The sequence below is a fragment of the Protopterus annectens genome, chromosome 6.part1, assembly GCF_019279795.1.
Source record: "Protopterus annectens isolate FY-2018-M chromosome 6.part1, PAN1.0, whole genome shotgun sequence".
NCBI classification, from domain to species: Eukaryota; Metazoa; Chordata; order Ceratodontiformes; family Protopteridae; genus Protopterus; species Protopterus annectens.
The window spans coordinates 74,656,364-74,684,186 of NC_056738.1; the positions used below are offsets into that span (position 1 = coordinate 74,656,364).

At 42.1% G+C, this 27,823-nt stretch overlaps 1 protein-coding gene across 4 annotated transcripts in view; it reads left to right on the plus strand.

The window, feature by feature from the left end:
• Window positions 1–27,823, plus strand: part of UBR3 (ubiquitin protein ligase E3 component n-recognin 3) — a 4,226,407-nt gene that overhangs the window by 3,173,750 nt on the left and 1,024,834 nt on the right. For all 4 annotated transcript variants that reach the window (XM_044075499.1, XM_044075501.1, XM_044075502.1 and 1 more), the window contains one exon: window positions 13,381–13,466. In XM_044075499.1, coding sequence (XP_043931434.1) covers window positions 13,381–13,466 — 86 coding nt within the window. The remainder of the gene's footprint in view (window positions 1–13,380; window positions 13,467–27,823) is intronic.

Here is a 27,823-nt window from a genome sequence, read left to right on the forward strand (position 1 = left end):
TGGCTTTGTCCCTGTACTAACCCTGATTAATCACTACTTATTCAATGCCTTATTTAAATTAATATTGTACGCATCTCTTGCTCATAATAGCTTGCTGCAACCTGTTGTTTTTGTGTACTATTACACACTGTGTATATTGTGAGTATTTACTAGAGGGCTTTGTAAATATGTTTGACTCATATCTGTTATGTTCTGTCTGTGTTATCTGGAGCTTTTCTCCCCGGGCCTCTGCTGAAAATGGACATATATCCAGTTGGACTATCCCAGTCAACAAATGTAAAATAAATAAATAACTACCCTAATGAGTTATATGTGTAGTATGACACAATTTATTACAGTAATTTATTTTTTAATATTTTAGAGAGCTGTCCAGATGTTCTTACTAGCCAGTGTATAATGTGGAAGTCTTACGTATATATTGTTCAAATCAATGAATTTTGTGGGCTTTAATGGATGAGATTTTATTCCTTGATAAAATAGTGATTCTCTGTTAGTAATTAGTGAAACGCAATTTGCTTTGCCCAAGCCAATTGGCACAAAGAGAAAGAGCTATGAAGCAGCATGGGTAGTGTACAGAAATAAAGCCTTTACTTGGACCCAGACAATGTGAGTTCATTCTGAGGCTTGCGTGCCTAATAGTTTGGGAGTGCCAGTACTGAGGGGGGGTCTCTGCTTCTGAACTGATCACCTGTCAAACAGGTTGTTGATGGTGCAGGGACAACAGGAACATGACCACCCTAGCCAGCGATGGTCACTGTTCTCTGCTGAGTGAAGGAGCACTTTTTGTATGATAGAGGGACATAGGCAAGTCCCTATGGTGACATAGGTTCTTAGGTAATTGCTATGCTAAAGACTGCAGAGGGCCTTATTAAGCCTAACCATGCTCCTCAAGGTGAGAGGCAAACCTTGTACTTTGTGTCTGTAAGATGAACACCTTGAGCATTATGTCAACCTCCATATCTCCACTCATGGAGAGGGATCAGAGCCTTACATATAAAAATAGCACTCATTGCTAGGGTGCCACTCTTAAGCACCAAACTCCCCTATCTGCGCCTGGATGACAGCTCCTAAGAATCCTCATACCTAAGGAACAAGAGAGTTTGCATCTGATAAAAGATTGCTTGATGGTTGATGTGCAGAGGGGGAGAAAAGACCTTGGAGGAAACAAAGAAAGCACTTTCATCTGTGGCACTGGTGTTATAAGTTTATTTAATGAGTTATATGCATGAGGGGCCAAAAGGACAGGAGGGGTAATCAAGTGGCTCTTGCTAGCTCTTCTCTTGTGGGGGGGTGGGTTCCTTCCTATGAAAGCTCTAGCCTAGGTGCATAAGTGATGGAGGAGCACTGGCAGATCATCTACAGCAGAAGATATGCACATGGAAGCATGTAAGCACAAACTGCACAGTTATCCCTGCTTGCTTACAGTGAGAGTTGTACTAAAGACTAGACATAGAGAGAAAAGCATCCTTTCTGTTAGATTAGCACCCTACCCCTATTTGCTCAGCAGTATTGCAGAAGTGCATAGCACCATGACTGATGGTGGATGGCAAGAGGCAAAAAGAAGAAAAAAAATCAGGTCTTCTAATGTATATACCTAGGTGTACTGAATTTAAATGAAACATCTAGATGTGGACATTCAAAATGTTGACCACAAAATGTCAACATAGTGAACATTGACACAGTACCAGGCATGTGCCGAGCACTAACTTCAGAACATATAAAATGTTTTTGAAGTGAGACAAGCCCCGCTGTCATACCCCATGCTAATTATATATTCTAAGTCAAAGATTGCACAATACTGGGGAAAAGGCATTTTCCTCAACCCCGTGAATTGTGCAAACTCATACATCTTTCGACCATCTGTTTTGTTGACTAAGCTTCTCCCCTATCCCATAATCACTGGTTTGATGAGATACTCCAGACCTCTTTGCCACCATTCCACCATCAGTATCTCTTGAGCGAGCTCAAGCAAATGAGGGTTTATTTAGTCTTCTTCACCCAGATAAGTTTTTACGATAGTGCTATAACTCTTTGCTTCTTCTCTAAAAGCCTCTGTGGGCTGTTGCTAATTTTTCAACTTTGTAAGATCTCCTAACTTGTCCTTCCTTATTCCCTTTTCTTGTAAAAAAGAAAAACAAAAATGTCTTTACTTCTGCGGCCTTTTGTGTCTTAAAAGAAGTTATTATTCACAACTGTTTTTTTTTTTTTTTTTTTTTTTTTGAGAGACTGTTGTATAAGCTGGATTTACAACTGTTTCAGTGACATTTTGTGTTAGTTTTGAGTTTGTTTGACTGCAGGCATAGTGGTGGATAAAGATCTCAAGACAGGTTTCAAAAACTATAAGAAATGTAGTCTCCACATGACCCTCATTAGACGTTTTTTGTATGATTGGAGTAAGACACTTGGGGAGCAATTGCTGTATTTGCGAGAACTTTAGATCTGAAGTAGGAGAATTCATTTGTCAGCATCCTGTGGGTATGGATCCGATATCGGATCCAAACCGGCATGGTTTATCCAGCTATGGATCCGAGCTCCTAGCTCCTCCCCTCACACATAATGCCCTGCTCTCCCTACATGACCTCAGATCTAGTTTGCCGTGCATGGTAAAGGCTGGGTCGTCAGAGCTCCAAAAGCTAAGTTATAGTATTCTTTATTAAAGGGTTTTAAAATCTTTAAAACTTTAAATTTGAGTGAAAGTTATAGGTTTCCCTTCTGTTCTGTTTATATCTTTTTTGGGTTAATTTAATATATTTTTTACCCTCCCCTCGCTGGTTCGTAGTTGGTGTGTGTGTGTGTGTGTGTGTGTGTGTGTGTGTGTGTGTGGTTTTTTTGGGGGCCTTTGTGTGAGTGTTTTAGTTTACTGTTACTATTTTAAAAAAAAAAAAAAAAAAAATAGTGATGCCTGAGGCCCCAAAGGCTGTTTTTTCAAAGTGCTCAGAGTGTGGCCATAAGCTTTCCCCTGCTGATGGCCACACTCAATGCCTTGGGGTTGAACACCTCACTTCAGGGTGTTCAATCTGTGCAGGGTTCAACCCCAGGGCATTGAAGGAGCGGAGGTCGAAGCTGGTCTTGGCGGGACTCTTGCCCCCGGACTTGGCTTCGGCCCCCGCCCCCTTGGTGGTCACTGCTTCGGCACTCCCTGCCTTGCCTGCTCCCCCTCCTCCACCCGGGATTCAAACTCCCGCCAAAGGGTCAGAGGAGAGGGAAGCCAGAAAAAAGGACTGGAGAGTGAAGCACCACAAGCGAGGGGCCGAGACCTCCGTTTCGGCCACGCCGGCTAAGCGGGCTTCTCCGGCCTCTCTGGCTGCTGGCTCTCCCCCTCCTTGGCTCCGGTCCCCGTGCTTTTCACCGGAGCCTGAGGATGAGGAGACCCGACCTCCTTCGAGGCGGCACTCAAGGCCTACCTTGGTAGCCTCGTCGAGGTCTACTTACAGCCTGTCCAATGCTGATCTGGACCGGATGATGCGAAGGTTCATCCAGGCCCAGATGCAGATGGGAGTGCTCCTGCCTCCCCCCCCTCTGGGGGGGAGCTCGACCCCCTTTTTTAAGCCCATTGCTCCTTCTCCGACCCGCTACCTGGGTTCGGAGAGCTCGGAGCCGGGCAGCCTCGGAGCCGCGGGTGAGTCAGCGCTGACAATACTGGGTACTTCGGATCCGACCCTGCCCTCGAGTCTGTCGGATCCGACCTCTTGGAGCCTTGGCCCGAGCTTCGGATCAGAGAGACTCAGTGTGCCTTCGGCGCCGTCCTTGTCGGAGCGCACTGGTCCCTCGGATCCGAGGGGCTCAGCGCCGGCTCCGATCTGCTCATCGGATCTGAGGGGGAGCCGACTTTTGGATCCTATGGTCGAGGCTGGCTCCCCCTCGGCCTTTGATGTAGTGGAGAGGGCTCTGTTGAGGGCATCCGGACCCCCGGCCCTTGCTTCGGCTCCGTCCCGCACTCCATCTGCTCTGGGCCAGGCTTCCATCACCTGGCCACTGGGACAGCCCGATTCACTGCCCCAAGCAGTTCCTGTGGTTCTGGACATTGCTGGTGAGAGCTCCTCGGACAGCCACCCCGAGGAAGCACCTTGCAAGCATTCGTGTAAAAGGAGGCACATAGACTCCCCCGAGTCTTTGACCGAAGACACTGACTTGGAGGAAGGGGAAGGCTTCCCAAGATCACCCCCTGAGGATGTCTCCTTCAGAGACATCATGGAAATGTTACGGATCAGAGGTGGGTGGTCTGCCCCAAAGTCTTCCTCGGACGAGTCAGTGTTCTTGGAGGCATTTGAAGCGAGCCCGTCTACCTCTTGGGTGTCCCCTCCTGCCGACCCCCTGGTGGACCTTATTACCACCAGGGCGTGGAAGGACCCAGACACCGTGGAGCCAATCCCTAAGAGGCCCGACAGGATCCTTAGCCCCCCTGCTGACCGTGCCCACTGGAGCAAGGGACCCCCGGTAGATGCCATGTTGTCGGCAGCAGCCACTAAGAGGGAACTCCCCAGGAGAGTCCCTCAGTCCATCCCCCGAACCAGGAGTCTCGGATGATGGACCGTTTGGGGAAGCAAATCTTTAGTTCAGCGACCTTCTCAGTGAGGGCGCTCAACTATTTGGCACACGTCATCAGGATGCAGTGCGATCTTATCAAGGAATACGCTGCATCCCCCCAGAGTCCATATCGCAGGAGGACAAACTTATGCACTCCACCCGTATGGCCACTCTTCGTTCTGTGACTAACACCTCTATGCGGTTACTTTCCCACACTACCGAGGGAGCCGCTAGAGCTGCGGGAGCGGGCCTAGTCACAAGATGGCAGGCCTGGCTCCGCCACTGCGATTTTACGGAGCCCTTCAAGGTGTCATTCGTGAACGCCCCCTTTGACGGTTCTGTCCTTTTTGGCAAGACGGTTCGCGATACCTTGGTTCAGAGCAAGAAGGACGGGAAGACGCTGTCTGCTGTCGGAGTCCGCTTCTCTGTGCCCCAGAGGTCCTACTCTAGGAACCAAAAGGGCCAGAAGAAGATGTGGTTCCGGAAGTCGCAGCATTCCCAACCCGCTCCGGACAACCAGTCCTTCCGCAGCAGAGGAGGACAGGGAGGGCGCCGCCCTAGGGGCAGAGGGGCTCCCAGGAACTTTGGGTCCAGAGAACCCTTCTCTGAACGGCCCACGCAGCAACCCTGAGGGGTTGCCCGACTGCTCCACTCTGGAGGCAGTTGGGGGACGTTTCTCGGAGCACCTAGCGGCATGGGAGTCCATTACATCGGACCGCTGGGTACTCCAGATTATATCCAGAGGTTACAAGATCCCCTTTCTTCATGTCCCAAAGTTAAAAATCCTCCCTGATGTTCCACCCGATCAGAGGGAGGCCGCTTCAGCAGAAATTGGCCATCTGCTGAGAAAAAGAGCCATCCAGCCCGTACCCCCAGACCAGATCGGATCAGGGTTCTACTCCAGGTTCTTTTTAGTGCCAAAAAAGACGGGGGACCTAAGACCCATTCTAGACCTGTCCCTGTTGAACCTGTCAGTTCCCGAAGAGAAGTTCCGGATGGTCACTTTGCAGCCCATCCTCCCGCTTCTAGGGGAGAATCACTGGATGTGCTCTATAGACCTCAAGGATGCGTACTACCACATTTGGATGGACAGACGATCCAGGAGGTTTCTTCGCTTCCGGCTGGGAGCCAGTCACTACCAGTTCAGGGTCCTTCCCTTTGGTCTCACCACAGCCCCCAGTGTGTTCACCAAAGTGTTAGCAGTGGTAGCGGCCCACCTGAGGCTTCAGGGGGTGCAGGTCTTTCCGTACCTAGACGACTGGCTTCTCACCGCCCCAACAAGGAATCTACAGTCTTTGGCAAGAGACTCCTTCCTTCGTCTAGCTCCCAAGCTAGGCATCACGGTAAACATAGAGAAGTCCAACCTGGTCCCTACTAAAACAGTAGAATTTATAGGAGCCAGGTTAGACAAGAGAAATTTAAGAGCCTTTCTCACAACCGACAGGGTTCGGAATCTGCGACTCCAGGTGCGGGCCATCCTTCACTCCAGCTCAACACCTGCAGAATTGGTCCTGAGGGCGCTAGGGTCTATGGCGGCAGCGATTACTCTTCTTCCGCACGCCCGCTTCAACATGCAGGTGCTTCGATGGACACTTCAGGTGCAATGGTCATTTCTCTCCCTCCCCCTGTATCATCCCATCGCGATCAGCAAGGCTTGCAAGTGGTCTCTCTTGTGGTGGCTCCATTCTCCGGACCTCCACAGGGGCCGCCCCTTTTGTGCATCTCCCCCTCTCGCCACGGTGACCACAGACGCTTCCCGCCTCGGGTGGGTGGGGCATTTTGCAGGCCGGATGGTCCAAGGCACGTGGAGCGATTCAGAGACCTCCCTGCATATCAATGTTCTGGAAATGAGGGCAGTGCTCTTGGCGTTGCAAGCACTTCATGCCCTCCTTCCCCTGGGAACAATTGCGATTCAATCAGACAACATGTCGGTGGTCTGGTACATCAACAAACAGGGGGGGAACCAGGTCTTACCCTTTATGCCGAGAAGCCATGAGAGTGTGGGAATGGGCGATCTCCACCAACTGCTTTCTCATCGCAACGCATATTCCGGGTCGGACCAACATCCTAGCGGACAAGCTCAGTCTCACCATTCTCTCCCCATACGAGTGGTCTCTCAATTCTCAAGTAGCGAAACGTATCTTCGCACAGTGGGGGACTCCCTGTTGCGATCTCTTCGCCTCTTCTTTAAACGCCAAGTGCGACAGTTTTTTCTCTCTAATCCCCCCTCCAGGGGATTCTCTGAGAGACGCTCTGGTGCATGCTTGGCCTCCCGGTCTTCTTTACGCATACCCCCCTCTGCCTCTGATGCTACAAGTACTTCAGAAAGCCTCTCGGTTGGGGTGCAGAATGATCCTCATTGCCCCGTTCTGGCCTCGACAGATCTGGTTCCCTTACCTAAGGTCTCATTCAGTGAATCCACCTTGGATTCTAGATCCCATTCCGGATCTGATATCACACCCGTCGAACCTGCCAACTCCGAACCTGGACAACCTGAAGTTGACTGCTTGGCTGCTCCAGTTCCACTCCTAATCAGGACTCCCGGTATCTCGTCCCCAGTTAAGGCCATTCTGGTAGCGGCCCACAAGCCCTCTACCAGAAAAATTTACCGCAGTAAATGGAAGCGTTTCTCCATTTGGGCAGAGCGGCAAGACCTAGATCCTTTCACGGTTCCCCTTCCTTTGGTTCTAGATTTCCTTACTACTCTGTTTAATGATGGCACCAGTAGTTCCACGATCAAAGTTCAGCTGACGGCCATATCTCATTACCATGTTGGACACGATTCAGGGCCTCTTATGTCGGCTAAGTTATGCAAAACCTTCCTAAAAGGCACCTTTTTGCTCAGACCCCCTGTCAAAGAAACGGTTCCCCCGTGGGATCTTTCCTTGGTACTTCAGGCCTTGACCGCTCCCCCCTTCGAACCTGCAGCCACAGTCGATCTTAAATACTTGTCCTTTAAGACTGCTTTTTTGGTAGCCATTACTTCGGCTAAGAGAGTTTCAGAGCTTCAGGCCCTGTCCATGAAACCGCCTTATTTGATTTTTCATCCGGACCGGGTGTACCTAAGGATCAATCCCTCCTTTCTTCCTAAAGTAGCTTCAGAAGCTAACATAAATCAGTCCATCAACCTCCCTGTTTTCTTCCCTAAATATCAAAACAAAGGCGAATACAAGCTGCATTCCTTGGATGTTCACAGGCAGCTTTGTTTTTACCTTCATAGGACAGCTGGTCATAGGCAATCAGACCAGTTGTTCATTTCTTTTGCCAAATTCAATCTGGGTAAACCAATTTCCAAAGTTTCTTTGTCACGCTGGATTTCTCAGTGTATTCTGTTGGCGTACCAAGCCTCTGGGAGGCCCGCACCGGAGGGAGTCCATGCTCATTCGACCCGGTCTGTCTCTACTTCAGCGGCCTTTAAGTCTAGGGTTCCTCTAGATGACATTTGTTCAGCAGCCACTTGGGCTTCATCTCATACCTTTATTACTCATTACAAGCTGGACGTCACTTCTAGAGGTAGAGCATCCTTTGGCTCCGGAATATCCTTCCATGATGGCCACCCAAGATTCAGGTAGCTGGGGACTCTGTCCCACAGGTTGCTGACAAATTCATTCTCCTACTTCAGATTTAGAAGTTATGTACTTACCATAACGTTCCATCTGAGTAGGTGGATTCATTTGTCTGCAACCATCCCGCCCTCCTATCCCCCTGGCCTTGTCAGTTTCCTGCATAGGGTGTGTTACCCTTTGGTTAGGGTAGTTGGTGCAGGGCAAACTCGATCTGAGGTCATGTAGGGAGAGCAGGGCATTATGGGTGAGGGGAGGAGCTAGGAGCTCGGATCCATAGCTGGATAAACCATGCCGGTTCGGATCCGATATCGGATCCATACCCACAGGTTGCAGACAAATGAATCCACCTACTCAGATGGAACGTTATGGTAAGTACATAACTTCTAATTCTTGTACTTTTCAGTCAGAAAACCTAAATTAGTTTAGAAGAGGCTGTTGTGCTCTGAGCAGGTGCCAGTTGAGAAATTCAGAGTGGAGGACTCCATTAAGTAGTCTTTTAAATAGACCCAAAAAAGGAAAGCAAAATGTAACCAAAGACTTAAGGGTGGGGTTTGTGGAACCATGTATGAGTTGGGTGTTTACAGAACTGTTCATTTTACCCTTGTGTACATACACAATGCCTCATCAGCATTCAGGAAAAAAAGGGAAAAGAAAACAAGAGTAGGAGGGATTTCAGAAAGGTAATTGGGTCCTGTGGTACACCAGAAAATTAGAAGAAATAAGCCTCGGGCATGCAACTTGCAAAATATTAAAATAAAAAGAGATTAAAATTAATCAGACAGTGCTCCCAGAATGGCTATGAAGAGATCCCACTGAGTCCTGGTTAGCACACAAAGAACCTAAATCTTATTCAACTGAAAGATGAGTAGTTGATGTGGCCCATTGAAGTTAATGGAAAACACTGATCTAATATAAAATAAAGAAAAAATAGGCAGAGACAATACTTGATATGTCTTATCTGTATGCTTTCTCAGGCTTACAGTGTTAGGTATTTCATGTGTCATAAACCAAATCCCAACTTATATGGATGTCTGTCTCCCTCTCTATGAGTGTGTGTATGCAAGTATGTATGTATATATACATATGTGTGTGTGTGTGTGTGTATATATATATATATATATATATATATATATATATATATAGAGAGAGAGAGAGAGAGATAAATATAGATAAATATATACAGTTATGTATCTATAAATGTGTGTGTGTATGTGTGTATATATATATATATATATATATATATATGTGTGTGTGTGTGTGTGTGTCTGTAATATGTATATGTAAAACTTTTTATGTTTAGAGAAAAAATTATGATGATGCCTTTTGCCAGTGCATGAAGATGTGTGAAAGAGAGCTAGACTCTTTCTCAGTCTAATGCTTTGCTTAGTAATGTGGCAAGGTAACAATATATAGTATGTAATTGTTGATAGCTATTCTAAGAAATGAAGATCCATGCACTTAGCATCATCAGCTTTTGTTACCAAGATATCTTAGCTGCCATAGTTTCTGAAGTTATAATTCCAGGAACCAGCTTCCTTGCCACATAAAGGAGAGTACTTCTCTTACTCTATTCAAATGTAATGTAGATGAATTTATGGCTTACTGCAAATTCGCACGTGGTAGCTCCAGTCGCCTTTGTGGACAGGAGAAGCGTAGAAGTGACCAACATTTACTTGTGCAGTTTGTATTTGGAGATTCATATTACAATAATCAGGTGAAAATTATTACTATGGGTATGCAAAGCTAGGCTTCTTAAGATCCTCACATATCAGTAGCTTCATAAGTGCGTATAAACTTTGAACGTATTCCAATTTTGATTTTGCTTTTGCTTTTCAAAGTATATAATGTTTTTGTACACCACCTAAGATCTTTTAAGTAAAAAAAAAATGCTCTAACCCTGCTTACTTTTTCTTTGATTGCTGTTGATTTCACAGTGTTCTGCAGTTGATCGTGATGTTCCAGTTGACATGTGGTGGTTATTAGAAGAGGCGACAAATGTACTTTGAAACTGATTGAAATATTTAATTTGATCTTGTATGTAGTAGACCAGCTTGAGTGTTAACGTCCAATAATAGTTGCAACATACTGATGTAATTGATAGAAATGTGCTGTCTTTTTGATTTGTTCTTTTTTTTTCCCCTGGCCCCTTTGGCCAGAATGACCATGTACAGCTGGTCATTGCTTCTTCTCCCCCAAAGCTTATTGTTGAGTGACTGTTGTATCCCTCCCTCATTGGGTCTGCCAAATTGGGGAACAGGTGGCAGAACATTTGTCCATCAACACACAGTGGTTGAGGAGTATGAGGCATCCTGACCTTGTGTCATCTGTTACCAAATGTAGAGATTTTTATATGTATTGTACTTCCTAGAGGGGAGGAGTGTGCAGTGACATAAACATGCAGCTGTGGGTGTTCCTGTTCATGATACATTGACAGACTTTCTTCCTTGTGCACATACATACATTTATGTGAGAGTAAGGCTTCTCTGACTAGTCTCCAGTAAGAAGCTTAATTGTGATGCAGAAACCCACACCTTTCCACTGAGGTAGGTGAACTAAGCCCCAGTCAAGTCAAGCCTTTCTTTCCCAGCCAAGGCTGTCCAGCTTCCCAGTTTGCTGATATATCTCAGTTTACCAGCATCACAGGCTGGCACCCTGCTTCTTCCCCAACAGGTTGACAAAACTAATTTAATAATTTTTTGTGAAGAAGTGTCATAGTATTTGCCGCTGGTCATGGCTGTCCAGGTTGCTGTGCTCATTTTTCAAATGAGATATCACTGCCTTACTTACACAGAAGGAGATAATTTAAAACTATATAAATCATCAGATGAGGAACTGAAAGCACAACTGCAATAGTCAAACCTTTTTCAGATAATAAAAGAATATGATTTGGTCTTGATAAATGTGCAAAAGCAGCATTTAAATCAGGAAAACTGCAGCACCAAGAAAACATCAGTTTGGGACAAGGATGTGGTATAAAAGAACTTGAGCAAGAGGGAGTGTATAAATATTTGGGATTTGATGAAGGATCAACAATAAAACATGAACCAATGTGAATAAAACCTATTAAGGAATACTTTAGAAGACTTAAATTAATCGTGAAAACAGCCTTGCCATCTAGGAACAAAATTCAAGCTATAAATTAATTTGCTGTTCCTGTCCTGACTTACAGTTTTGGAGTGATTGACTGTCCCCAAAAAGTGTTGTATAGATTAGACAGGAAAAGAAGGATGCTTCATGCTCACCAAATGATCTATCAAAATTGGTGCATACCAAGATGATATATTCCCCTTTCTGAAGGAGGGATGGGCCTCATGAAACAGATTACATGTATTGATCTGCCGTGGGACTGCTCACATATCTGCTGACCTCACAAGACCCAAACATACTGAAAGTTTTGAAACATGAGGAGAATAAGTCCAAGATTACTTCTCTGCTTAATTTAGCAGAAGCATATCAGCATTAAGCAGGAATGGAAATCAAACCAGAAGTAGTTAAAACTCAGGCAACAACTGAATGTGCCAAAAAAAAAAAAAAAAAGAGAGAGTATAATGTGAAGGACCAGATGAGAGGGCAAGAATTGTGGAAAATGCATAAATATAGTTGCAAGTATAGAAAACTAATGGAAGAACCTCATGTTGATCAGAATCGAAGCAGGAATGTTTAAGGAGAGGCAAATTCAAACCAAGAGATGAAAGGTTAATATTGGCAGCCCAAGATATTGGGCTACGTACAAGTTGGCTTACGAAGTCCTTTGAAAATGTGGGAGAAACAGACCAATTTGGTTTTGTAAAACAGTATTGGAAACAGCCGCACACCTCGTTGCTGGTTGTGGCATATTAATGGCAGAAGGACTGTATACTGAAAGGCATAATAATGTGGCAAGACTGTTGCACTGGGGATTGTGCAAACATTATGGTATTGAAGTGGCTGAAAAACGCTGGAAACATGAGCCACAAAGCATCATAGAAAATAATGAAGTCTACAGCACATGGGATCACCCATTACCAACTTTTCAAAAGATAGATGCTAGAAAACCAGAAATAGTGGTCCATGAAAGGAAGACATAGCAGCTACATAGAAGTAGCATTGATCATTGAAATCACCACACCCAGTGACTGTAGTGTCTTGCGTACAGAGAGACACAAAGTCATAAAATGCCAGGATTTGCAGGCAGAAATGAGAGCAATGTGGAAAAAAGATACCCTGGCAGTTCCAATAGTAGCAGGAGCAGCTGGTCTTATAAAAAAGACACTGCAGTCATTATTGTTACCAATCCATGTAACCCTGTACGAATTGCAGGTGGAGTGATTACTGGGCACATTGTGGGTGCTGCAAAGAGCACTTCTTTCTGACATCAAAGATTGAAACAATACTAATTTCATGAACTTTAATCGTACTTTGACTTAGGAATGTGGTCCATTCCTGTCATGGTATGAGAAACCCAAAAGATTTGGAGAAATTAAAAAAGGAGAATTTGCATCATTGATTACTTTAGCCTATGTGCTAGGTTACCTGTCTGGGAAGGGAGCTGCATTTAAGTATCTAGTGGCTAGCTGTCCTCGCTTAGGAGAATGGATATAGATTTTTACACTGCCTGGCAGCCTCTAATGGAAGACAGGGACCTTGCATCAAATAAGCAACAAAGATGGGAGTATAGATGTTTGTAGGGAGCATGCATGTGGATTCAGGAGTTCACTTCCCACACTGAAGCCAAGACAACATGTTACAAAACCCTGATTCTGCATGTGACTGTCCCAAGCATATTCCACCACCCGTAGTCATTCCTTTTAGCAGTGAAGGTGAGACAGCTTGAAGTTAGTGGAGCCAGGATAAAAAATTGTAATGAGAAATCGAAATACCATCTTTTTAAGAAGCTTTGCACCGTGCTGCCATTATCCTTTATTAACAGTTAATCTTGCACAGGCAGTTTTCAGTGCACATGTGATGATCTACTTAAACTGTATTGTATAACTAAAGCCGATTTAATGTAGTTCGGGTTTTGAAAGAGCACAACTACGTAAAATGTGAAATGCCTTATTGGAAACATTGTTACATTTTATGTTACTATATAACAAACCTCTTTCTTAGATTCTGTATAGCTTCCCAGGCCTCCACTGAAAATGGGCTTTTGCTTAGTTGGACAATCCAAGTAAACAATTATAATAAATACATACATACTTCATGTTACTGACTGATTTGGAGTTGTTTTACCTTAAGTTGTCTGCAGAAGACTAAATCTGTGAAATGTGCTAATTTGTTGACAGTGTTGATTTATGTTTCCTTCTAGGACAAACTTGGAGTTGGAGCTGGTTCATCGTGGAGGAAATTTGTGTATAGGAGGTGCCAGTGCTGCAGCAAAAAGATCCTGTTTGAGTAAGAAATCTTGAAATATATCATGTTGGATAGTTTGTTTGAAATGCTTTTGTTGAAGTATTTTCATTTCCTTTTTTGGTCAGCTCGTGCTAATTAAGTCTATTTAGAGTGTATATACACCGGAACGTTTTCATTTATTTTATTTGTGTTAAGTTTGTGCTATCAGCTGTCATTTTGTTTTATCAACTCTCCATTTATTTTATTAATCCAAGTCTGGATTTTACATTACTTTTTCATCTCTACTCTATTTTCATCTATATCAGATGTTTTACAGCTTGACTTGCAACCTTTTGTCAATGTTTTACTTTTTTCTGTTATTTGTTTCCATTTTTAACCAGGACTTTGGCATTTTCTTCTTTTATTCACTGACTTCTTCAGGAAATCTTTCTGAGGAGGTCTTTGATTAAATCGACAAAAGAGCTAACTTCTGGGCAGATGACCTTATGGTTCCTATTATTTGGAGTATTTCCTTTGGCTTATTTCATGTTTTACACTAGCAAGGAGGTTAAGCGTTTGGAGTTCTGTTTCAATTTTTCTTTCTTTTGTATTATTTTTTTTTAATTTTTCTGTTTTAAATGTTATTGTGCTTGATTATAAGTTGTAGGTACAGATGAAGTTGAATGGGCTTCTCTGTATGTTTAGCCTTGATATGTGTTTAAATAAGTGCTTATTTGCAGAAGTCGCAGCAATTCTGAAAAAAAGAGGTGTTTTTTTTTTCTTTTTTTTCTTTTGTGGTCTTGTTTCCTGCATTTAAAGTTACTTTTTATTGGACTTTTGCCTTACCGTGATCAGTCTGAAATTTTCCACACAACTCAGTGTGATTAGTAGCTGTGTATAAGTTCAGAAAACATGATATAGTTGTAGTACCTCCATGTCAACGTACTTTGTCATAGGAGATTCTGCAGAATCCTTCTAGATATAGACAAGCATCAATGTATTAGAAGGATTACCACTCATCACGTTTTCAACATGGTTAAAGTCCTTACTACGTCTTAAAAGTTTTCTTTCCACTAACTTTCTTACTGAACTTGTTTTGGAGCTCACACTGTTGTGAAGCAAATGCTACTGTATTGTTTAGTAATCTCCATTACACTCTCATTTGGCAGGTGCAATGTATAGAATGTTATATAGCCTGATAGTGCTCTGATATCAAGACAACGTAGGAGATGTCTTATAACAGTACATGTATATCATACTTAGAAGCATCAGACACTTAAGTGCTTTGATTCTTATTAAACTGGTTTATACGTCATACACATTCCATTAGATCAGAAGTTGGAGTGGCACCCTCGATTACCTTTCTTTTGTTCAGTAGGCTTGACCAAAGCACCATGGTTGACTTATGCATAAAACCTTTCTGATGTGTAATGAAGCAGATGGCAGAAATAGTTGGACCAGCATGGAATAATCTCTCATTATTTTTTCATTCCAAAGCTCCTCTGCAAAAGTTGTTTCATTTTATTTATTAACTATTTAAGTTAATTGGTCCATTGCTGATGCAGTTTCAACATGCATATCGACCTTTTCTTCTGTCAGCATGCAAGCATTTTGAAAGTATATTTGCCAGATAAGCATTGGGGTTTTTTTGCCCTTATTAGGGAAGAGAACATCTGTAACTGCGGTGGTGGTGCTGTGGTAGCGTTGTCGCCTCACAGTAAGACGTTGTCCTGTTCGATTCTCAAATAGAGCGTCTTCTGTGTGGAGACATGCATGAATGGGCGTACCTTCGTTGATGGTTGTGCGTCAGGGCCGGCAACTCGGCACTTAAAAATCTACTGCCAAACATTAGCGGACCGGAGTTCCGATGTGGCGACCCCTAACCAGGAAAAGCCGAAAGACACAACAAAGGGAAGAGAACATCTGCACTGGCTTTACTGGACTATCTTAGCAGTTCATCTAGCTGCACATCTGCTGTTACCTTGGCATTCACTGAGTGCACAATGATACCTGAGCATGTGGGTTCTGTAGTTTAGTATCACTTACAGAAGTATGTTTATAAAAAATGCACAACTTGTGGACTCATTCCAATAGTAAAATTTAAGAGTGTGCCATTGTAGATAGGAAAGTGAGAGAGCTTTTAAAAAGAGAAAGAAGAGTAAATGTTATTTTGAGTCACAAGAGACTCATTGTTAGTCCAGAGGCCATGACAACAGTTTAGTGAAAGTTAAGTGGAATTCGGAAAGCTTGGAAACTGTTGTAAAGGATTAGTTAAGAAAAAGGAAAATTCTTATTGATTTAGTTAATTTCCGAGTTCTAAGAGAAACATTACTGAGTAATGGATGACAGCTGATGGCAGTCATTAAGAAAGAAATTTTACACCATGTGAGGGGATATGGTCCCCCATATTCCCCCTGCTATTTAAATGTGTAGACCTCAAGCTGATTTCTGTCACTGAGAAAGAGGAACAATTTAATCCATATATATAGAGAAATTTGATCTCTGTATAAAGTACTGTTCCCCCCCTTATCCATGACAGTCCTCCGTGAAACAGGACTCAGGAAGTCAGCTAGTGGGCAGACGAAAGAAACTCTGTGAAGAAACTCTCAGTGATATTTCCCACAGTGACATGGACTACACCCAAAAAAGATGTTTCTTCCTTGAGGAGTAAAAACATTATCTTGGGATGAAACAACATACCTTAAAATTTTGTGGCATCTAATTGTTTTATTAAGAAGGAGTGTGAACAAAGAGTGCCAGATTGGGTTTATCTTTACCAAAGCCTGCTAAGACCCGTTCCCCAAGATAGATCTGTGGTGGTCTCTTCAGTTTTTTGGTCTGGAGCATCTTGCCAGAAAACCACAAATTTTATGAAGAAATGACCAAAAATATGAGGCAAAAATCTGGATAGTTGAGAGGTATGAATTTTCTGAATACCCCCTCATAACATGATTTTTTTAAGTTGTCTGGTGCACAGAAAACCACACTACATGACCAACATACTAGTGGCACCAGTAATTTAAAAAATGAGGACACACATCTTGTATCTTTTTTCTGTTGCAAACTTAAATGACTTTGTGAGATAGAATTTTGCTGTAAAGTTCAGTAAATGCTACAGATTTTACACTGTCTCTTTGATAATGTGCTTAAATCTTTACATCATTTTGTCATTCTCTGTTTTTTAAACATGCTTGCTTAGTATCCCATATTTCTAATGGAAATGGAAAGAGTTATTGACTGTTTGATATTCAAATTCTGTGCTCATTAGATGTCCAAATTTTTAGCTGGATGTTTGTACTTTTCAGGGGCAAAAAAAAAGGGCAAGACAACAGAGAGACAGTGCATGGACCAACAACCAACAGAAATAATGCACTATGGATAGCAGACCAACTCCAGAAGCTGACACAAAGTGTTAAAATAGCACTATTTTATTGAATCCACAAAACGCAGTAAAAAGACTTTCATTAAACATACAGACCTAGCTACATGTACATTCTGTTATTAATGCTTAATACTGCCAGTGTTTTCATTCTCGCATTAGAATTTCATCAAACGTTAAATGAAGTACATCAAAACCAATTTATGTATTTCCTGTTATGATGTCACATCCTTTATCAGTTAATTAACAAACCAAATATGCTACCATAAATAAATAAATACATACATAGCTTCAAGTGTTGGCTGAATAAATAAAATAAAATTAAATAAACTAATAGCCACCAAAATAGTAAAAAAGTCATACAAATATATAATAAAATATGTAATATAATAATAAACATACTTAAACTTACTAAGTTGATGCAAACATGTTTAAAGAGATACTATTCAAAATATGTGGTCCTTGTTGCAAGCATATCACCTAACAGCAGCAGCAAGTAACAAAAAAATGGATAAATACGTCAAATTTAAAACCTTTGTGCAAAATATTCAGTAAAATGTGATAATATTATGCACAAATCAACCTAAAAAGTCTTGTAAGATTATCATAAAAAAATGTCCTAAAAATCTTAAAAAAATTATTATCCTGAAAAAAATCACAATTGAGCTGCCCTCAATTTTAGTACTGGGGTGATAGATATATTATCATCAATCATGGGGTTCTACTGGCATCAAACACCAGTTTCCAATATAATTCTCTGCATTCAGTTTTCATCTCCCAGGGCCTAGGGTCTAGTGAAATCACTTCAATAACAAAAAATATAAACTCTGCATTTTCACATTGTAATGCATGTCTGTATATCTTTTCATCCTTCTTTTTAATGTCATATAGGTGTTCACATATTATTTTTCTTAAATTGCGCTCTGTTTTACCCACAAAATGATGAACATCTTTTGCAAATTGCGATATACACTATGCCCCTACTATTGCAATTATGATGTTGATCGTTATAAATATATTTATTTCTACTGGAAATGTATACAAAGTTTGAATTTCCTATATAAGGAAAATGTTTACAGAACCTACATTTATATGTACCAATTCTCTTGCGATTATTACCACTACATGTGTATCCCCTATTTTCCAATAAATTCTTCATATTCTACCCTTTTCTAAAAGTAAAAGTAACCGGTTCTGTAAAAATACTCATAAGGTCTGACATCCTAGAAAACATTTTCCAATTTTTTTAAGATAATATTTTTAATTAAATAGGCATCTTTTATAATCTAATTGTAATCCATAATAAATGCACCCTTAAAATGAGTACCTCCATTCTCATTCTTCCCATATGTCTTAATTTCATTTCCATTTAGGTAGTGAGTTGTTGATTTACTTGTCCCTAAAATAAGTGGGTATCTATTAGTTCTACCTTATTTAACTTACTTCAAAATGTCACTTACTACATGGTCTGGATATCTTCTTTCAAGGAACATATCTTTTACTCTGTCACATTCTTCCACAAAATCATTGTCATCTGAAACCATTCTTAAAGTCATAAAAAACTGACCTTTCACTATGCTCTTCTTCTGTTTAGATGGATGTTCAGTTGTCTAATCCATGTATGAATTAGAAGAGGTTTCTTTTCTACGTAATGTAGATCTAAACTTTTTACAGTGACTTAATTTGTGTATGGTCATATCTAAATAGTTAACCTTATTGTACATGATATTATATGCAAACCGTATGAATGTAGTAGTATCCCCTATATACTTTAATAAATTCTGCTAACATTTCTTCACTGTCTTACCAAAATATAGATATATCATCTAAAAATGCTTATAAAAATTATTACATCACTTAGCAACATGTGAATTTAAAATGAACTTTTTTCCCCACATACTAAGGACCATATTGACAAACATTGGAGCACATGATGCCCTATGGCTACCCCTTTAACCTGTTTATAATACTTACCTTTGAGGTATAAAAATATTCTTTAAAATTATATCCATAAATTCTGTCATTAATTTAATTTCTTTCATGTCTAAAAATTGGTATTCTATTATACTTTCCTCAAACAAGTCAATGCCAATACCATGTGGTATAGCTGTAAATAAATCAACAATATCAATAGTTATGAATATCAGTTTCTCTCTGATGAGAAATCAGTTGGAGGGAGACATGAGATAAAGAAGAGAAAAATGAAAACCAGGAATAAAAAAATGACAAGGATGACATGGGAACTTTAACTGTGAATTATAACGGTGTTAAAAATTAAATGAGATGTTTGCTAGTGGTTGAGTGGTACAAAGATCTAAGGATGGATATGATATATAATATGATGTGTTTACTGGGTACTACATGTAGTTCTCAAGAAACAAGAGAATTAAGACAGTATGTCAGGATCATTTTGTCAGTAGAAAATGAGACCTGGAATTATTATGAAAAACAAGGAAATAAAAATACTAGCTGTTGCAATTGTAGTTCCAGGAAGGGTAATAAGGATTTGAGGATGAAAAAAAATGCATAAGAGTGATAGTAATTTACACATATCTAAACATGACAGAAAGAAAACTTTTGTTTGTAAATATTAAACTGTATATATTAGTGAATATCAGTAGTGATGGTGGAAACTTTAACTGTAACCTAAAAAAGGGTGAAAAAAGTATATGAAAATGCTAAGAGATTTGAGGCACTGTGATGATTTTTAAAATGGGAAAAATAGATAATAAAAAATATAAAAGTGGTATTTTGAAGAGTGAAATTGATGATTATAATATATTCCAAAGAGATGAGGGAATTACACAGAAGTGTGGAGCTAACTAATTTCTCTGTTTGTAGAGCAGTTTGGACAAGTTAGGAAAAGATAGTATAATTATAAAATTGAGGGACTGTTCATAAAATGGTTAACAAGAGAGTCCAAAAATAAGGAAGAAGATATGAAAATAGAAAAAGCCAGGCTGTGGAAAGATTATTTGACTCTGAGACTTTCTAGAAGAACTTGATTTATGACATAGAAAAATAATACAAAAAAATATATAAAAACAGATCATGACAGAATATGGGAAGCACATTGAGGCAAGAACTGAGAAAGTAAAGGAAACAGAAAAAAGTGATATTGGAAAAAATAAAAATGATTTAGATTAATACAATTAATACAGCAGTAATAATAAATATGATGTCACTGAGACATTGGGAATCTTGAAGATAGTACAGTTGTGTAAGTCCTGCTTGCCTGTAACAGTAGATGTTTAAATTCTTCACTTCCTCAGTGGCAGCACCCACATGCTATCCCCCAGATTGTGCATAGTTTAGGTGGGTTTCAATCTGTGTGATTCACCTGTTGTTGGTTTTGGTTTTTATATGGCGGTGTGATTGGCTTTGAATTTACTTTTGCTAGATGACTCTGGCTTTGAGTACTTTCTTCTACTCCTTTTTGGAAGCAAAAAAAGCTTGAACACTCATTTCTTGTGACATCTGAAGGTTTTCCTCTCAGGATATGCTTGCCGATTAGCTGTCACAGGAAGGAGAGGTGTCTGACCTTTTGAAAGCTGGACACTGCCAGGTTATCTTGGCAGATAACCCAAAATGCCACTGAGGTAGTGAGGAATTTGAACATCTACTGTTACAGACAACTAGAACTTGCACAACTGTATTTTCCTGAGCTTTTTTTTTTTTTTTTTTTTAAACAGCTATTAAATTATCACTTACGTCATAGGTAAACCTACATTTATATACAAGTAAACAAACAATGTTAACATGTTCAGAGTTACAGACACTATACATCACATACATTCTTTTATGCAGCAGTGGTGCAGTGATTAGCATTGTCGCCTCACAGCAAGAGGTTCTGCGGTTCACTTCTTGGCTGGAGCGCCTTCTGTGTCGAGTCTGCATGTCCTCCCTGTGGTAGAGTGAGTTTTAAAAAGACATACATGTAGGTCTGTGTGTGTGTGCATATGCCTTCTGTGAAGCTTGGGCATGGGGCTGGTAAATCGACACCGTAAAAACTCCACTGCCAATCAGTCTGCGGACCTGTGATACGCTGCGGCGACCCCTAACCTGGAAAAGTCGAAAGACATTACTGTCATGAAACCAGCATTACATAAATTGTTCAGTTCCTGCCATCCATTAAACTTGACTATTCCTCCAAAACATTGATGTTATGTTGTCCAATCTCACCTTCATTATTACTAGATGGGTTCAGAGCCGATCCTCGGCTCTGACTCAGCTGAATACACTAGCTCGAAAATCTCTAACTTGGCTCGTGGCAGAAATGTATCCCATCATGCAGTGGTGTAATTCCCTGGATCTCGTTTGCCGCTTTACGAGTTTGGATGCTCTCTCCTTGGCTGTGGCTAAGTTCTTTAAAATCTTATACTTTTCCTTTTATTTAGCTTTAATATTGCTTATTAGTTAGTGATTGTTCTGTAGTTTAACTGTGTGCTGTAGTTTCGAGTGTTGTTTATCTTGCTATTGTGTGGATTTGTTGGCTGTCATTGGTCACAAGGCCTTTTTTGCTATTTTCCTGTCCTTTTTGTAGTGGTGTAGTTAACGGTTACAGTAGTAGAAGTTAGTTAGTCTGTATTTCCTTTTCTGTGTATATTAGCTCGTTTAGTTAGAGAGCTAATATCCTGTTCTGTCTCTCTCTCTCGCTCACAACTGTACTAGGTCCGTTTAAGTTAGAGGGCCTAATGCCCATTTAATTTAGAGGGCAGAGTTGTTCACCTTGTTCCTGTCGTATTAGATGTGTTATTATAGTGTTGTAATAGTGTTTGTTTAAAATTTAAATATTTTTTTACGTGTGTTAGTTTGCTTGTAGAGGTGTGTTTTAGGCTTTACCTTTTATTGTACTAGTGTGGTTTCCTTAAAATGCCAAAGGGAACTAGAGAGAAGGAACCCAAGCCTTCAGGGTTTAAGAAGTGTCAGAAATGCTCTCAGAAGATATCCATCAGTGATGGACAGAACATTTGTGTTTATTGTTTGGGGGCCATTCACCTCCAAGAAACTTGCACCTTTTGTCATTCTTTTAGCTCCTGTGTCTTGCAGGAAAGAAAGGACAAACTGATACTCAAAGTGCTCCTGAAACTTTCCTTTGATGAGGCTCTACAGAGCACTTCTTCTTCTACTAGGTCCCCTTCCTTTAAGAGTGACAAGACCACAAAACAACCATCTCCTCCTTTTTCGGCTTCAGAGCCACCGCTAAAATTGGCTAAGTCTTTTGATATATCGATCTCCATGGCTCCACAGCCCTTGGAACCGAGAGAGATCATAGACTTGGACAAATCTAGTCCTTCAGCTCCAAGGCCTTCGGAGCTGGTCCACTTATCTGTTACCGGTCTTCCCTACCTTGAGATCTCCCATTTTGGAGAGATCTCTTTCACCAACCCTCTCCTTCAGGTCCTTTAGGAGCTTATCGGATGATGATATGGACAGGGTGGTTCACAGACTTTTGAAGTTGCTGGCACTGGCTAAATTGTTTTATGCTCCAACCCAGTCAGTTCTGGAGCCAGCCAAGACTATGACTATTACATCCACAATGATTCCTCCTCCAAGCCAAGCTAGATCGTCAGAGCTCGAATGCCAGGCACCGCTTGCTGTAGATTCTTCGGTTCTGAGACCCCTTCAGGAGATTTTGGAACCGGTTCCTACTCTGACACTCTCAGTGCCGTCCGGGGTGTCTGGGGTCCAAAGTTCTCCAGTCGGCTCGGGGGGGATGCTCAGACCCGAGTTTCTTCAGTCCCAAGTTTACCTGTCAGAGCTTCGGCTCGACTGAGCTTGGCTCCTACATCAGCCTCGGAGCTGGTCTCCTTGGAGCCGGGGATTCCCTCTATTTCCTCGGAACAGTGGGTGTTCTCGGAGCAGGAGGGATCTGCCTTCGAGTTGATGAGGGGTGTGCTGTCCACACCTACAGCTCTACACAAGGATATTAGTATTCTTCCCCCCAAGCACCGGCATCTGTCTCGGCACCAACCAATCCATAGGACAGCATAGATTCAGAGCCTCAGAGAACATCATTGGGCAAGCCCCACTCTTTCGAGACCTCCCCAGAATACCCTTCTGAGGAGGCTTCTCGAAAGAGAACATGCAAGAGGAAGCATATAGACTCCCCTGATGAGTCCATCATGTCTGACACTGACCTCGAGGAGTCAGAAGGGTCCCCACGGTTGTCCTCTGAAGATATCTCCTTCGCAGATATCCTAGAGATCCTGAAACAGAGAGGCGGCTGGAAATCCATCAAGCCTTCTGATGAGGAGTTGGAGTACCTGTAAGCTTTTGGATCTCAACCTTCAGCCTCCTGGGTGTCTCCGCCTTTCGATGAGCTATTGGAGTTGGTTAGTCAAAAGGCATGGGAGTCACCAGACACTACAGAACCAGTCCCTCTGAGGCCAAATAAGTTCTTGTCAGAACCTTTGGAAAAAGACTTTTTCACAAAAGGCGTTCCTGTAGATGCTATGGTGGTGGCAGCAGCCACCAAGAAGGAACTTTCCGAAACATCCTCATCTGTCCATCCACCGAACAAGGACTCCTGGACGATGGACAGATATAGGAAGCATGTTTTTTCATCAGCGACTTTTACCCTTTGATCGCTGAACTATCTTTTGCACTTTACAAGGCTACAAAGAGATCTCCTGAAGGAGTTAGGAGATACTCTCCAAGGTTCATTGGCTGCAGGGGTGTCAGAAAAGGTCACTTCTCAGCTATCTACCTTAAACTCCATCGTTAACTTCTCCATGAGACTAATATCCTATGCAGCAATGAAGTGAACAGGGCAGTGGGTTCAGGAGTTTCCCTGAGGAGACACTCCTGGATGTGCTTGTACAACTTTGCGGAGCCCTTCAAGTCTACCTTTACCAATGCCCCTTTTGATGGTTCCTCACTTTTTGGACCTAAAGTCAAGGACACACTCACCAGATGGGAGCAGGAAGGGAAGACTTTATCTGCCATTGGACTACATTTTTCTGTACCTTTAAGACCTTATCCTAAAGGTCATAAGAGTGGGAAAATGTGGTTCAAAAGATCCCAGGGAGATTTTCCAGGGGCAGAGGGGGAGGCAATAATGGTAGACATCATCCTAGAGGCAGAGGGGCTCTGCAAAACCAGGGTGACCATGATTCCTTTCGCGGCCGGCCCTACCAGCACTCCTGAAAGGAGGCCTGTCTGCTCTACTCTGGAGGCAGTCAGGGGGCATGTATCTTTGTACCCAGAAGCCTGGCGAGATATCACAAGTTACAAGTGGGTGCAAAGTGTAATATCCAGAGGCTATTCTATTCCCTTTTGCCATCCCGCCCCACAGGTCAGAACAATCCAGTATGTTCCACCCAGTCAAAGGGAACAAGCAACTATAGAAATTCAAAAGTTGCTAGACAAAAGTGTCATCCAAGAAGTCCCCGTAGACTAAATAGGATTTGGAACTTACTTAAGATTCTTTAGTGCCAAAGGGCTTCTCCTGTAGGTGAGGGGACTGGAAACCCATTTTGGATCTCAGCAAACTAAATGAATCCATGAAGTCCAAGTTCCGAATGGTGACACTGCAGTTGATTCTTCCCTTTTTAGGGAAAGACAATTGGATGTGCTCAGTAGACCTCCAAGATGTGTACTACCACATAAAAATGGACAGAGCATCGAGGAGTCACTTACACTTCCGGCTGGGAGCCAGTCATTATCAGTTTCGAGCTCTGTCCTTTGGTCTCACTACAGCCCCCAGAGTGTTCACCAAATACATGACAGTAGTTACGGCTCACTTGAGACGTCTGGGATTCCAAGTTTTTCCGTACCTAGGTGACTGGCTCCTAACTGCCACTACCAAGCATCTACTTCAACAGACGAGGGACACCACTCTTCAAACTTGTTCCCGGTTAGGGATTACAGTCAATTTACAAAAGTCTGCCTTGTTGCCCTATCAACATATTACATTCATAGGCGCAGATCTTGATACCGTCTCCATGATGGCACAACTTCCGCTGGACAGGATTTCTGTTCTCAGGTAACAAATAGCCAACCTTTTACCCAGAAACAAAGCAAAGTCAAAGAAGATTTTGAAACTCCTATGGACTATGGCTTCAACGATCACCTTAGTTCCCCTAGCCAGAATGCATATGTGAATTCTTCAATGGATTCTGTTTGCTCAGTGGTCGTTACAAGAACTTCCCATGTCTCACCAAGTCAGAATCACAGACTCATGCAAGAGAGATCTCCTATGGTGGCTTTGGCCCAACCATGTGACCATAGGATGACCCTTTGTGCCACAACTACCTGTAGCTACAGTGACTACGGACACCTCCCAGGTTGAGTGGGGGGGGACATTATCTGGGAAGGACTGTCCAAGGAACATGGCAAGAACATGAGGCCCATCTGCACATCAGTGTTCTAGAGATGAGAGCAGTGCTTCTAGCGTTGCAGGCACTCCAGGACTGTCTTCCACTAGGAACGATTGCAGTCCAATCAGACAACATGTCGGTAGTGTGGTACATAAACAAGTAGGAACCAGATCATACCCCCTTTGTTGAGAGGCAGTGAGAGTATGGGAATGGGCAATTTCTTCCCAATGTTTTCTAGTAGCAACGCACATCCTGGGGAAATTCAAAGTAATAACGGAGAAGCTCAGCAGGGCGATCTTAACGCCTCACGAGTGGTCTCTGAAGGAAAACATAATGGAGAGATCTTCCGAAAATGGGGCCAGCCTTGCTGTAATCTTTTTTCACTCCCGTGAATACCAAATGCAGCAGCTACTTTGCCCTAATCCCCCCTTTGAGGGAGACACAGAAAGACGTACTTGTTCACGATTGGCCCTCAGGACTTCTCTATGCATTTCCCACCTTTCCCCTCATACCCAAAGTCACCCAGAAGGCAAAATTCTTGGGAAGCAGGGTGGTTCTCATTGCCCCATACTGGCCTTGTCAGATTTGGTTCCCCTTTCTCTGGCCTCACCTACAGGAGAAGCCCTGGGTTCTGGACCCAATTCCAGACCTTCTGACTCGTATGTTTGGAACTCTTCATCCTGCTCTCCAAACCCTCAATTTGACAGCATAGCTGCTCCACTTCCAAACTTAGGCTTCAAGACTTCACATCAGCAGTAAAATATATTTTGGTATCCTCTCACAAGGCTTCGACCAGAAAGTTATATGCGAGTAAATGGAAGAGGTTCTTCTACTGGGCACAAGCAAATAACATTGACCCCTTCTCTGTCCCAATCAGTTCAATTTTGGAATTTCTTGTGGAACTTTTTCAGCAAGGCTCTGCAGCAGCTACAATTAGAGTCCAACTAGCTGGAATATCTAATTTCCTCATTGGTGAATGTCCTCCTAACCTGATGTCACACAAATTGTGTAAAGCAGTTTTAAAAGGCACTTGTTTATTGAGACCTCCCATAAAAGAACCTCTTTTCTCCATAGGATTTGAATTTTGTCTTGACTCATCTAACATTACCTCCTTTCAAGCTTTTGTCATCTTTCTATCTCAAATTCCTTTCTTGGAAAACTGTTCTATTGGTAGCCATTACATCTGCAAAAAGAAGCTTGGAGTTGCAAGCTCTTATCAATCAAGCCAACATGCCTGATTTTCCATAGAGATAGAGTATCCCTATGTACTAATCCATCATTCGTGCCAAAAGTTTGTTCCCAGACCAATCTAAATCACTCTATTGAGCTGCCAGTGTTTTTTCCCAATCATAGCAACAAGGCAGAGTACAAACTTCACCACGTGGATGTGCATAGACAGCTTAGATTTTATCTGCATAGAACTAAATATTTCAGGAAAACAGATCAATTGTTTATTCCCCTTTCTGAAGCAAAACAGGGCATGCCAGTTTCAAAAATTACACTTTCAAATTGGCTCTCATATTGCATTACCTTTATATACTCCTCAAATAGGAATTTACCATTCAGAGTTCGAAGCCACTCGACCAGAGCATTAGCAACATCCTTTGCTTACCTGGCCAGATTGTCAGTAGACAGTATTTGCGCTGCTGCTACGTGGACAACTCCTCATACGTTTATTACTCATTACAAAGTGGATTTGGCCTCTAGGGACAGGGCTTCCTTTGGTTCCACTATGCTCAGAGGTGTTCTTCCGTGAGCCACCCAGGGAAATGGTGCTAGAGATGCTCTCCCATCCAGTAAGAATGAAGGTGAGATAGGACAACATAACATAAAGAAGTTATGTACTTACCATAACGTTCCATGTTTGTTGTCCATCTTGCCATTTATTCTTAAGACCCTCCCACCTTCCCCCGCCCAAGGACTCCTAGAAGACCTAGAGGTGAGGATTTCCTTCTTTTCTAAGGAGCTCCTTTGTAGTTTATCTTGTTTTTCTATACTTGTTGTGATTTTTGTAGTGTAGACAGATTATTTATGGTTGGCAGCAAACAAGATCTGTGGAATTACACCACTGCATGATGGGGGATACCTTTCTGCCACGAGCCAAGTTAGAGACTTCAAGCTAGTGTATTTGGCCGAGTCGGAGCCGGGGATTGGCTCTGAACCCATCCAGTAAGAATGAATGGCGAGATGGACAACAAAGATGGTACGCTATGGTAAGTACATAACTTATTTTTCTGCATGTATTGTTCCCTCAATTTCCATTTGTTTATGTAATTTACTCCTACGCTTTTCTAAAGATCTCGCTTCCAGGTCTTTTGTCACTGTTACAATATTCACTTCAAGTACAGTTGATTTAGATGTTAATTTCCATTTTCTAGTAATTGATGTTTTGGCAGCCACCAGAATTAAAATTAACAAGGCCTTAATATGTCTAGACAATTCAGATCCTGTGTCCCAGATCAGAAAATAAATAATTTCGTTGGACCCATTTGATCTCCCAATATGACAATTCAGATCCTGTGTCCCAGATCAGAAAATAAATAATTTCGTTGGACCCATTTGATCTCCCAATATATCTGACGTAGTACTCTGTAAAGTCTGCCAAGTCCATTACACCCCCAGAACATTTGTACTTAGTTACCTCTTTCTTCCCAGTCACACCTCCAGCACTTGCTGTCTACCTGAGGAAAAATTCTTTGGAGTCTGCTTAGGGTATAAAA